Raw genomic sequence first — 13,259 nt, forward strand, 5'->3', positions numbered from 1 at the left:
GGTTATACTGTGCCAGACAGGAGTGAAAAGAAGGTATGAGAAAGGAAAATGGCATGGGAGAAAGACATGGCTATTAAGTCTAGAAGCCTGGGCGACTCAAAACCCTAACAATCTGATCTGAAACGACGTGGAGGAGCAACGGCCAGTGTCGATGCTCGGGAGAAGCCGAAAAGGGCGCGTGGCCCAGGGCGCTATACCGAGTTAGGGCTAGTGGGGAGGTGCTTATATTAAAGAGGAAATGACACTGGAACAAGTGAGATTGGGTGTGCAAAGTACCCTGAAACCCCCCTGCGGAATAAATTGCCAGGTCTAACTAAGCGCAATAGTATGAACAGGTCCCCCTACCGGGCGTCCCACATGATCTCGTTCAGCCTTAGTAGCGCATCTGCACTGGCCTTCTTCGCCGACATGAAGTCCTCCCGGCTCTCTGCCCCACGCGGGCCGCGGAGGATCTCTGAGAAGCACAAGTCCACCAGGACACATAACTCGTCATATGTGAATGGCTCGCCATTTCCAGCAGCCAAGGCCTTGGCACCTTGGGATGCAAACGCCTCCTTTTCATCCTTGGCGTAATCCAGAGATTTTTCCGCGCCTTCGAGGAACCAGTCCAGGAACTTGGCGCTTCGCGGTAAGGCAACGACCTCCTGAGAGGCCTGCTCATGCAAGCCTGTTGTCGAGGAAGGGACATCACTGGCTGGGTCGATAATAATGTTCTTCAGGTTTTGCTGCAGCACGAGCACGTCGAGTTGCAGTCGCAGAGCACCGTTTTCGTTCATTGCCCCGATGTACCGGGTGCAGGCGACAAAGACGCGGTCAATGAACCGGGCTAGACCTGATGTGATGAACCAGCGCTCAACGGACCCGAGATATGTCGAGATATTGGTGTCGAATTCGATGAGGTCGTTGTTTAATGTGAGGATCGTGGGCGATGCTGCTGTTGGCTGGTTCATGATGATGTGCCACCAGTTGTCCTGCGTACTTGGGGATGGAGTTACGGGCTCGGAGTTGCGCAGTGTAGGAGGGTTTGGTCCGGACATGGTCTTAGTCAACATGTGGATGATGCCGCAGCGGATGTCGACGTGCATTGTCAAAAGTGCAGTAGTACCAAGCCCGTGTAGTGATTTAAGTGTCCCATCGAAGGCTACTACTGTCTCGTGATTGAGCGGCAAATGCACCGGGTTATTGATACTATCACGCTTGGGTTTGACGGCCCCGAACAAGGTCCATCTGCGTGAGGGCCGCCCGGTAGCAGTCAAACTTGATGATTCGGCGTCAGATGTGTGCTCGACAACAAGGCGGATTTTGGCGAGGTGGCTTCCAAGCCATTGCTAGAAACACGTCAATAACCGAGTGAATAAAAGCAAAAATGAGAGCCTCGTACCATGCTGTTATACAAAAGAGAAAGAGAGACAACAGTCTTAGGGTCGGATATGATGTCGTACGGCTCCAAAGGCACTTCATTTGTTCGCTTGAGAAGCAAGTCGATTTCCTGTGTCTGTTAGCGAAAGTTTTTGTGAATGGCTACAAAATTGCACACCGTATCAATAAGTGTCTGCTTCTTGTCACCGGAATCTTTCCACAGCTCTTCTACTGTATCACGGATGTCGCCTGTTTCAACAAAAGCTGCCGCAGCTTTCAACCGGACGCCGCCTCCATGACTGCGCGCAGACACTCTCGTAACCATGGCTTTACGCGTTATCAGCTTAAATTGGCAAAGGAACGTTCGAAGTTGACTAACCTTTGTACCATCCACAACACTTGTCATAATAGGTCACGATCTGGTCGATAAGAAGTTGCGTGAATGCCTGGTCGTGTGGAATACTAGACAGCATTTTGCTAAACTCTCGAACAATGGTCATGAATTTGACCGTTCCCTAGAAGATGGAGTGAATTAGCATTCTCACAAGACATTTAGAGGAAGAAAACTCACCCTGAAAATAGGCCGAGGAGAGACCTTGGCCCATTGGGGGTCCTCTGTAAATGCATCAGCAGCAATAAAGCTGAGTGTGCAGAGATCCGTCACGGTCTCATCCAGCTGGGGCAGGAAGACGTTGACCATAAAGTCGTCCAAAAAGGAAGTCAATGTGCTCATGGAAATATCCGCATCTACAGGCACAATGTCTTTGAGACGTTGGATGAAGGATAGGGAAGGTGGTAGGAGGAGACCCATATTGAAGACACTGGGCTCGAGCAAGATCTTGTGGCCAGTCCCTGAATTACCCTTGCTGGACTGTGAAGTATCATTCGTGGCGGCCTTTTGCCTTGACTTGGAAACCAGTCCTGGCACAGAGGATTTGAGAATCTCGTCCAGCTCATCTTGCTCGGCTTTCATCTCTGAGCTTTGCTCAATGTCGGATAGCTTGAACATTTTCTGCAACGTAGAGCTGGTCAGCTCTGTGAATCAATGATCATGGCTGTTTGTCTTACCTTGTTCTTATCGCGGTTGCCCGAGTAGAGATGGCGTCGAGAGTCAGACTCCTCGCCTCTAGATCGGACAGAGGAATCTCCATCTGTCGCAAGATAGTCGTGCATGAGGGACCGTATCTGGAAGGAGGATTAGCGAATTACCCTAAAACATTATTTCCACCACTCCTTGTCTTACCTCGCTCTGCAGGAGTTTCCATAACTCCTTGAATCCACCAGAAAGTGTCTCACTTTTGATGAAGCCTTCTCGCTCCACAATAGCCGAAACAACATCATGAAGGACTCGGTGACCCTCTGCAATAGCCTCGAACTTGGCATATAGTGCCCACAGGAACTCGGAGAGCACATGGCCACGTTTTTCAATGATATCAGTCGGGAGATTGGACTTGCTGTAATTGTTGTCCTGGGCTGAGAAACTTTTAGTTGGCGCAGGGTAGCGAGTATCAACGTCGGCATTCGTCTTATCCACCACAGCAAACAACTCGACTGGAAGACGCTGCTCAATCCGATGAACTGCGATATCAAGATGACCCATCTTGTTAAGTGCTTCGATCAACAGCTGAATATAGGAGAAGGTGTCTGCCTCCGGGTTTCGAGAGGCATCTTCGACCATGGGCGTCAACGGATCGAACTTGGCAAGGAAACTATAGATAGGCCGCTCCCAGGATCGGTTTCCGGTAACACTGGAGGTATTCACCTCTCCTTCAGTAGTCGGCGCTTTCCACCGATCAGAGCAATATGGTGACTTGAGGTATAGGTGATCATGCAACTCTTCAATCAAGATATCCGTAAGCGATGTTTCCTGGTTAATGAAATAAGCACGGATATCAGACAAGGCGCCAATGTCCTCCAGTTCCGAACGCCGTAGCAGTCGAAGACCGGCGTGAAGAACATCCACCGCTGCAAGGAATCGCTTGTCCGAGATCTGGGATTCGAGCTTTTCGGGAAGAGATTGAACCTCTTCAATCTGAGTGAATAATTGAACAATGTCATCGTAGTTCTGGGAGGACGTTGCCAGCCCTTTCAGCTCAGGCTTCGTCGATATTAATCCTGATTTTGCTTGGTCAAGGGCGTGCCTCAGGTTGCGCACTCGATTTTGCGAAGAAGAGATGTTCGACTGGATTTTGTGATATGTACCAATGGAACTGTTGAAGCCTTGGTGATGTTCTTTCGGGCAATATTAGCATCATCCCTCTTTGGCGATTAGAGGGAGCACGTACCATTCACAATAGCCTTCAGTGTCTTCTGAATATCATTGTACATACGCAGGAAGTCCGGTTCGCGATCTGCCTTGCCCAATGTACTCGTATCCATCAAGCTCAAAGCAACGTGTACCGGCACACACTCGGCGTCGGTCATGAAATCCCAATCGCGCTGAATCGACTGAAGCACAGCTGTAGAAAAGACCCCTATTAACACCTGCTAGTGGGAGAGCCGCGGGGCGAATACAAACCTTCAATAGCCTGTGACTCTCCAGAGGTAGTCCCCCTTCTAACAACAGGCGACGCATTTCTCTCCTGATCCCTAGTATCCGCATGCCGACTCGCATCTCTAGACCGATCCTCCCGGTATCGCCTATCAGCATCCTGATTCCTCGTCCGAGACCGCGAAGTGGAAGTGGACTGCGAGGGCTGCTGGTAGTCCCGATTCGTTCGATCGCGCCGGCGCTCTGGAGACTGGCTCTGCGAAATAGACGACTGCGAATTCGGTTCAGGGTAGAAGCCACCGTAGCCTCCCGGGCGACGATCTGACCGTCCACCTCCGCCTGGTGGTGCTCCAGCACCCCGTCCACTGTATCCGTTCACCCCGAGGTTGTTGTTGGTACCGCCATATCCGCCGTCGTTCGTTTCGTAGCGGCCGGTGTCGGAGTAGCCGTAGCCGTTTCGGCCGCTCATTCCAAATGATGTCCACTAAGCACGGGGTGGTCAGTTTCGGTCTGAAAGGCGTTGGTGGACTGCGTTAAGGGGCTGTGGGGTCGCAGTTGGCGATATATGTCCGGCTTTAGGTGTGGCTTGCGCGCGACAGTAGGCGATGGGAAGTGGGCATTCTTCGTCGAATGTAGGCTGGGAGCAATTGAGGTTGGTGATGGGAGGCAGGGCGGAGTTGCCAGCTCCACTGGAGCTTCCCGCATTCCGGCCAGTTGTACTGAACCTGAGATCTATGATCTACGCAAATGGTATCTTCTTGTATTACTAGGTTTTTTTAATATTGTTTTCTGACTCATAATTAATGCAGATCTAGAATGCTGTATCTGCATGCATGCTAAATTATGGTATGATCACACTGTCAGATGCATGCCTATTAACGACCATTTACTTGGAGATGGGCTGGGTTTCACGCTCGAGCCACGACCGAGTCAAGTCGTCTGCCTGGAAGAAGTGCTCTGTCTTCGCCCAGATCTCAGCGTGGTAGTCGTTCACCCACTTCAGTTCGGCGTCACTCAACAGGGACGGCTCAATCAGGTTGCGACCAATCGGGGTCATTGTAACATGCTCGAAGCCTAGCCACTGCTTGTCTCCAAAGTTGTTGGGGGTCTTGACTTCGCGGGCCATGACGACATCTGTACAGAGATGATTAGCATGATTCAACTTCCCTTTGCTGGGAATATACTCACTCTCAATCCGGATGCCGAACTTGCCATCCTCATAGTATCCGGGTTCTATATCAGTGATTAGCTGTGAGCTGTGGCAACAGTAGAAGATATACTCACCATCTGAAATGACATTGCCGGCAGCAATGGGGACTTCAGTGTACTGCACACGGGTTCCAATGCCAATAGGACCCTCGTGGACATTCTGAAACGGAATTAGTGACGCAAGACATAGAGTTAAATGAAGAATCTTACCAAATATGAACCAACGCCGTGGCCTGTTCCGTGGAGGAAGTCAAGGCCTTCCTTCCACAAGTGCTGGCGGGCCAAAACATCGATTGCAAAGCCACTTGTGCCCTTGGGGAACACGGCCATGTCAATTCCAATCGTGCCCTTGAGTACCAAAGTGAAAGCGCGCTTCTCAAATTCAGTGGGAGTACCGAAGTGGAAAGTTCTCGTGGTGTCAGTCGTTCCATCGAAGTACTGACAGCCAGAGTCGCAAAGGTAGATGGCCTTAGGATCGATGATAGCGCAACTTCCCTTCTCGGGCTTGTAGTGAATGACAGCACCATTGGGACCAGTCGAGGAAATGGTATCAAATGAGAGACCAGCAAACAGCTCGTGCTTAGAGCGAATCTGCTCTAATTTGTCGGCTCCGTCAACTTCGTCGAGTACAGTCTTCTTGTTGACGAGCTCGTTCTCCAGCCAAGCAAAGTATTCGGTCAAGGCAGCACCGTCGCGAATGTGACAGGCCCGCATACCCTCAAGTTCAGTCTCGTTCTTAATGGCCTTGGCATCCGCAATGGGACTTCGAGTCTCCTCGACCTGTCCCTCACCACCAAGGCTGGTGCTGAGCGCCCAGGAAGCTCTGTTCGAGAGCAAGAATTTCGATGCAGCTTCACCCGCAGATTGACTGCGGATACTTAGCGCTTGAGCATCGGCGAAAATAGAGTCGTATGGCTTGACAATGACGTCCTGTCCTAGATGAGCCTTGACCTCGGTGGTCAACTTGTCATCTTCGACATAGAGCTCGGCTGTGGTAGGTGTGATGATTGCATAGGAGAAGAACACAGGGTTGTAGGGGATACTGGACAGAGTTAGTAAGCTATTATTTGCGTTGGAAAGAGTATTCTCTTACTCAGTTCCTCTCAGGTTGAATAGCCAAGCAATTTCATCAAGCATAGCTGCCATCGGTCAGTCACCTGTAGGGTTTTGTTATAGGTTGAATATTCTTACAAATGATGAAACCGGCCTTCTTTCTGGACTCGAGGTCCTTGCGAAGCTCGGCAATCTTCTCCTGGAAGGTCTTGCCGGCATACTTCTCGGGGTGCACGCGCACCTTCTCGCTAGGACGAGCTGGGCGCTCCTTTCCCCAGACCAAGTCTATCAGGTTTTCCGGAACTCCGACGAGAGATGAGCCGCTCTTCTCGAGCGTCTCTGCGAGTTTCCGCGCACCAGCTATTTAAAGTAAGTTTCACCGTCCACATCAACCTTGATAGGCAAACTTACCGGCTGTGATCAGGGAAGGGTCAACACCAACAGCCTTGCCTCCTTGGGCCTCCTCTGTAGTCCTATTCAAACGTTCAGTATCCTGGGTAGAGCACCCCACATAGTTGCCACCGCGTACCATTCCTGCCATGTTGGCACACCCTCGACTCCACGCTTCAAGAGCTCCCAGTTGTTATCCAATTGTTTCGCGGCTTGATTGAAATACCGTCCATCGGTGGACAGGGCGGCTTTGCTGAGAGAGATGATAGCAGTACCGGCGGAGCCAGAGAATCCCGAGATAAATTCTATACTGTGTCAGTCGTCGGTGCAGGAGGACGCGCGGAAGGGGCCAGTCTCTAACCTCGGCGGGCATCGCAGGGCGCAATGTACTCGGACTGGTGGCTATCTTCTGAGGGCACAACTATAGATGACTGATTAGCGCAAGTTCAAGCTCGAACAACCCGAAAAGCTGAAGTGATGCCATACTGTAAACATCCACCTTGTGCTGCTGCATCAACTGCCTGAGCTTCGAGAGCCGCTCGGCGGTATCGACAGTCCCCATATCGACTGTGTAACGCGGGCCGAAGACAGAAAAGAATCTCGGGCGGGAAAGAGGCCTTAGCGATCGGAAAGATGAAAGGCGAATTGAGGAGAGGAGCATGGGGGGGAAAAGTGAGAATCCTCAAATTGTCCCAAAAGCCAAAGAGTCGGGACAAGTGCGATGACGAGCTACTTTCAGGTCGTGTGAGTGGCCTTACCAGGTGGAGAGGTTGGATCTCCGGACAGCTCGGCCCACTTTTATGTTTGCACTCTATACTTGGACCTTGCCCTTTTTCCACTCTTTTTTTGGGGGGAGATTTTGATAGACAAATACATTGTTAGCCTCGGTCCCTGGGTATATATGGTGAACCTTGTTATATTGGTATAATATTATATATTCCATAGGCAGGACAGCCGAAAAGGATTCAATACACTAAACTATTGAAACAAAATCATACACATTCGTTAAGATAGACCATGTAGGACATTATATAGACAGAGCGGATCAGAACAGAGCTAAAATGACATTCTGTATCCTAAAACCAGCTGTTCAAGACGAATGAAAGAGACTGGGGACTATACAATAGTTTCAGGGTAACGATCCCAGTGCTCTGGTTCAAAGAAATGAATCCCGGCATAGACATCCAAGGTATCAGCGTCTTGTTTCTTATATATTAACCAATTCCCTTTGCCAACGGGGTAGAGAAAAGAGAGAAGAGTATACATGTACTCGATAAACACTTGAGGAACCCCACATTCACCGCCCTTTATACCGCCTCTATATTGATTGGGCCAATGATGCAAACACCAGTTTCTGCCAGCCTTTAGCCCCGTGCTTGTATACACTTCTCTTTTTCACTTTAGCAACCACGCGCTTCGCGGACAACATGGCAACTTGGATGTCCGACGAGGGCCTTGGGGCCAGAGAGTCAATCTCTGAAACCCATATTGTATGAACATCAATCCCCTATTTGAGCTCCAGCTAACCATTTACCAGCTAGTTACTGAACTCTACAACCCGGCAAACCAACGAGACCCCGCCAGGATCAACGAGATCCAGACACGGCTCCAACAACTCCAAAAGAGCGAACATGCATGGGCAATTGCTGATTCACTTCTGCAAAGTGAGCACTCTGCCCAGCATCGCTTCATGGGAGCACTCACCTTCACGGTGAAGATCAATGTCTCCTGGTAGGTTTCAATCGCGCAGAACGATATCCATTTCGTTTCAGCTCTATTCGATATTTTTGAGTGACTAATTGTATTTAGGAATGAGATCAACGAGGACGCAGCGACGGAGATAATGCAGCACCTCATCAATCGCTTTGTCGCTTTGGTCATCAAGGGTGAACAAGCAATGGTTGTACGGAAGCTCGCTTCGAGCCTGGTCGCCATTTTCAGACACCCGGTTACACCTTGGAAGCAAGCTGTGTGGCAACTCGCTGCATGCCTCGTCCACGGCGGGTATATATCAGAGGAAGAATCACAAGCAGTGGATTTCCAGGGGCGCATACTGCCAGCATTGGGCAAGAACGGATCCGGTGCATTGTTGTTCTTCTCAATAGCACTTGCCGAGGAGGCTTATAGGCTGGATTCGGAACCTCAGGATGGGGCTGGGGATAAATCCGCTATCCAGCGCGCCATCTTAAACATCAAGGACGGGTTGCTTCTAGCTCAGTATGTCCTAAGAGAGATGGCACATCACGCAAAGGTGGCTGGGGATGATGCGGTTGATGTGGCACTGGGGGCTGAAGCCATGAGTTCTTGGAAAGTGAGTCAATTCAATTCATTCTTATTCACCCTATGGCTGATTTCTTGAAAGACATGGCTAGGAGTGCATGGCAACCGTCAACGCTCTTCCGCTGAAGACGTCAATACTTTGGCCGTAAATTGTGGCCAGACTGTCATCGAAACGCTGAGGGTTCCTAGCCTGAGTGAAAGCGCAGCTTCTATCCTGACCCAGGCTTTTGAAAGCCGCCGCTGGGCCTTTGACAATAGTTCAATTTGGCTTTTATCCGAGATTCTTGCCGATTCATTCGTCACAGCGCGTATCGCTGCAGTGAGAAGTGGAGACGAAGGCAACGAGAGCATGTCGTTTGTCGACCTACTGATAGCCTACGTCTCACACTTACACTTGGAAATCTTCAGTGACCCAGTTACACCACAAAATGTGGCGATTCTGGCCCTCGTGCACGGTATCTTTGAGACTCCTGGATATGCTGCCATTGATGATCTTGGTACCCCACGGGTTTTGGAGTTTTGGAACGAGATTGCCGAGAGCCTCCCCGATGAACTGGAAGAAGATAGCTCAAGATATCAGCTGGTGAAGTCCCATGTAGCTCAAGTTGTCTTGGGACTTTCCAGCAAGTTACTATACCCTAGTTCTGAAGATTTGGAAGATTGGACCGATGAAGAGCGGAGCGAATTTAGCGCTTTCCGCCATGATGCTTGTGACTACCTTCTATCGGCGTACCCGGTCCTTGGTGTCGAACTAGTGACTGTCTTCCAGAAAAGCGCAACCTCTTACCTAGAGGCTCGGGACTGGCGTAACTTCGAGACAGCTATGTTCTGCATCGCTCAACTCTCGGAGGCAGTGGACGAAAATGGCCACGCCGATCAGTGTCTGGATGCTATTTTCGGAAGTGATTCCTTCGCCCGGCTTTGCGCTGGTGGTGAGACAGAGATACCGCTTAAGGCTCGTCAGACCCTGGTGGATTCGTTCGGGAAATATCAATCATACTTTGAACGACACAGGGCATTACTTGCTGGTGTTCTCAACATCCTATTTGACTCTCTCAATTACGAACTGTGTGCTCAAGCAGCTTCAAGATCTATCTTGACTCTCTCAAAGTCCTGCGCCCGCGCGTTGACATCAGATCTTCCGGCATTTTTAGATCAGCTGGACCAGTTCAGAAGCAAGCCGACGGCAACCGTTTCTACCATGCCAAAGGTTTTGGAAGGCATTGCGAGTATCATTCAGAACTTGCCCACCGATCAAGAGAAAGTGCAGACCCTGGAGAGAATCCTCAGCTTCTTTGTCCAAGAAGCCAACACAGCGCGTGCAGAGGTCACCGGCCCTGCACATGAGTCTGGTCGTGCACGCGGTCACCTTGTACTGAGCTGCATTGCAAGTATTGGAAGGGGTCTTCGTTCTGAAAACGATGAACCCATCAATATTGACACTCTATCGGAAGGAAATCCTTATCCCCCGTCTTTCTGGAACGCCGGACCGGGTGCCGAAGCCCAAAGGTTAATCATGGAGTCCATGAGACTTCTCATTGTGGACTTCCCCGTGGATAACAGCATCATCGAAGCAGCCTGCGATATTTTGAAGGCTGGGTACACAGAGACAGCAGGGCTTTTTGTCTTCCCACCCTCGATGACGGTTGATTTCATCAAAAGCTTCCCACTTGGTATTTCTGGAACAGATGTTATCATGGCGACTGCATCGTCATTTTTGGCATCCCACGCTTCTCATGCCATGAATATTCGCAGCGAAGCCGCAGCGCTGATCGATCATGTCGCCCAACTGTTCTCTTCGATGCTTCAGAACCCAGACTTGTACGACCCAGAGACTGCGAATGCCGGGATTGACTTCCTGGCGCGTCTCCTGCCAAAGTACTATCCGATTCTGTTTACTTCCGGACCAGAACTCACCCCGGAATCTCCTCTCGTTGTGTTACTCCATTTCACGCTTCACGCATTAACACGGGCTGAACCACTCCCTCTCCGATCCGCCTCATTATTCTGGATTGCATTAATCGACCTCCGCGGCAATTCCCAAGAAGAAACTTCCATCATTGAATCAGTCCATCGAGAATTCATCCCGCGCTTGTGCTATACCATCATCCAACAAATTGCAGGCCAGTGCGCAAGGTCAGACCTGGTTTCACTGAACGATGCCCTCCGACGTGTTATTTTCAAAAAAATGGTACTGGCTCGCCCGGCTCTGAGAGCTGCACTCGACTCGTTGAATGCGCAGGTCACAGATCCAAGCGGACAGCAGGTGCCTCTCCTCTCCCCGCAGGACAAGTCTCGATTCTTGGAGTCCCTTGCTATTGCCCGCGGTGCCCAGAAACAGTCACTCGATATTGTGCGTGCCTTTTGGTTGAAATGCCGCGGAATGAATTTCGATTATGCTCAGTGATGAGAGTTGCGCGTGAATATGACATGATGAGGAGTTGATGGGACCTGCAACTTCGGTTCGTTTGTTTAGATATCCATTTGCATGATATGCGGTGCAGGATCATTTGACTAATTTTATGCGATATTGTTTATTTAAATGTTCATGATATCTTATGTAGACAGGGAAGCACCGCCTCATGTTTATACTGCGCCACAGGTAAAAATAGTGTTGATACAGTGGAGATCAGGTGGAGAGTAGACAACTATTTTTTGCATTCCTCACCGCATTGCATTGACATTTTTAGGCTGACAACTCTGTGAGGCATCTTACCCTTATGTGTTATTTCTATGCCTCATATCGCTAACACACCTGAATCACTGCTCGCTCGCGCAGACTCCCGGAACCCAACAACAACATGTAAAGGAATCACCGCGAATGGGCGGCCTTGCCGCCGAGTCTTGGCATCCACACAGGGCTCTTCGCCCTCAGTGACCCAGAAAAAGGGCACAAACTATCAAGCGACAAATTTGGAGTCGCTATACTGTTGGCAACATAAAGACCAGGCGATAGCATCTACGCCATGCGTCAGTTCGATTCCCGAGGGAAATCCGAGGACGAGCATCGATACCTTAATGGACCGCCTCGGAGTACTTGAAATCAATGATGAATCTGCTCCTCAGAAAACGCAGCGAAAGCAGACCCAACTTCCAGGCAAGACGGGTATTAGCGAAAAACGTCGACCAAAAAAAAAGAGCACGTTCTGCTGCTTTACAATCGACGAGGACAGTGACGATGGCACCCCTTCAAAACCCATCCAGAGACCTATGCAACAACGTCCAACTGGACCATCACCTTACCAGACTCCATATAAAGGAGCCCAAAAACCAAAACCCACCTCGGCCCAACGCCCCCCAAACGGCCGAGTACCAGCACCATCCACCCAAGGCCCAACCCGGCCTCAAGCCCAGAAACAAAGACACTCATCAACATCCTCACAAACCCAATCCCTGTTATCCTGGATTCCCCCAACACTACCCCCACAAACGACCTCAACCCTCCTCACAGAACTAGCCAAACCAATCTCAGAAGCCGACGACGAAGGCTACATCTACATGTTCTGGGTAACGCCCCAGAAAACAACAAGCACAAGAGGCGAACCACCAACCCTGCCATCGCGAGATCTAGCAGCTTCCCTCATCCCACCAACCCAACCAAACAACAGCACCCATCTCCGGCCCCCAACCCAGTCTCGCAGCGTGAGCGATGCACTCCGCACCGCGAAGGATCTCAACGCCCTATCCTCAAACCCCACATCGACAAGTCCCGGCACGATACGGCTTAAGATTGGGCGCACGAGTAATGTGCACCGTCGGTTGAATGAGTGGTCGAAGCAGTGTTCGCATGATTTAACGCTTATTCGATACTATCCTTACACGTCTTCTTCTTGTTCTTCATCTTCGGCGGCTAGGAAAAAGGAAAAGGGCGCTGCTGAGATGCTAGCGCCTGGTCGGAAGGTTCCGCATGTTCATCGTGTTGAAAGGCTTATTCATCTTGAGTTGGCGGCGTTGCGGGTTCGGGATCTTGGGAAGTGTGCGGATTGTGGAAAGGAGCATCGGGAGTGGTTTGAGGTTGAGGCTAGTAAGGAGGCACTTAAGAGTATTGATGATTGTGTTCGGAGGTGGGTTTCTTGGGGTGAATCTGTTTGAGATTTGAGATTTATAGATTGGGGTCTGGTGTCGTATTTGTTGTTTTTGTATATAGCATAGCGGTATATTTTGTCATTTGATGGAATGCCATTTTAGACTTGCGCATTTGGTGCATAGTGCTTGGAACTAGATTATTGGTGTTAGTTAGTTACGTTTGTGAAGGGGCCTGTTCATTGTAGGCGTGGTCGAATCAAAGCTGTGAGATACTTTTGCTTCTTGGAGTTTACATTGAACTAGAACTTGGAACCGGACAGATCTTCAGTAAGGCGTCTACATGATAATAGTCAAACAAGGTGTAATGCCTATAAGAACAACCCAAACGTCTGGTTATTCTCGCTTTTTCTTATTCCAAACCCCGTAATTTAACGAACAGTATCCAAGCCAA

At 50.0% G+C, this 13,259-nt stretch overlaps 4 protein-coding genes across 4 annotated transcripts; 2 read left to right on the forward strand and 2 right to left on the reverse strand.

Moving 5' to 3' along the window:
* Positions 1-79: 79 nt before the first annotated feature.
* Positions 80-4,319, reverse strand: PENARI_c002G07012 (exocyst subunit SEC8; the record flags this gene model as incomplete). The annotated part of the gene is made up of 10 exons (XM_022627613.1): positions 80-191; positions 346-1,328; positions 1,382-1,489; positions 1,538-1,686; positions 1,739-1,874; positions 1,931-2,371; positions 2,428-2,544; positions 2,603-3,591; positions 3,645-3,818; positions 3,878-4,319. The coding sequence occupies 10 exons, from the start codon at positions 4,317-4,319 to the stop codon at positions 80-82; spliced, it is 3,651 nt and encodes a 1,216-aa protein (XP_022492707.1).
* Positions 4,320-4,736: 417 nt separating this feature from the next.
* ampp (aminopeptidase P) lies at positions 4,737-7,064 on the reverse strand (the record flags this gene model as incomplete). Its single annotated transcript, XM_022627209.1, has 10 exons — positions 4,737-4,984; positions 5,039-5,083; positions 5,135-5,219; positions 5,270-6,101; positions 6,153-6,198; positions 6,251-6,472; positions 6,524-6,585; positions 6,642-6,807; positions 6,864-6,923; positions 6,989-7,064. The coding sequence occupies 10 exons, from the start codon at positions 7,062-7,064 to the stop codon at positions 4,737-4,739; spliced, it is 1,842 nt and encodes a 613-aa protein (XP_022492504.1).
* Positions 7,065-7,929: 865 nt separating this feature from the next.
* Positions 7,930-11,189, forward strand: PENARI_c002G08564 (putative importin 13; the record flags this gene model as incomplete). The annotated part of the gene is made up of 4 exons (XM_022627734.1): positions 7,930-7,992; positions 8,040-8,233; positions 8,312-8,813; positions 8,865-11,189. 4 exons carry the CDS (start codon positions 7,930-7,932, stop codon positions 11,187-11,189), a joined length of 3,084 nt encoding a protein of 1,027 aa, XP_022492679.1.
* A 611-nt stretch (positions 11,190-11,800) lies between these two features.
* On the forward strand, positions 11,801-12,874 carry PENARI_c002G10681 (uncharacterized protein; the record flags this gene model as incomplete). The annotated part of the gene is made up of 1 exon (XM_022627866.1): positions 11,801-12,874. The coding sequence occupies one exon, from the start codon at positions 11,801-11,803 to the stop codon at positions 12,872-12,874; it is 1,074 nt and encodes a 357-aa protein (XP_022492258.1).
* Positions 12,875-13,259: the final 385 nt, after the last annotated feature.

The sequence above is a fragment of the Penicillium arizonense genome (genome assembly GCF_001773325.1).
Source record: "Penicillium arizonense strain CBS 141311 chromosome Unknown PENARI_contig002, whole genome shotgun sequence".
NCBI lineage: Eukaryota > Fungi > Ascomycota > Eurotiomycetes > Eurotiales > Aspergillaceae > Penicillium > Penicillium arizonense.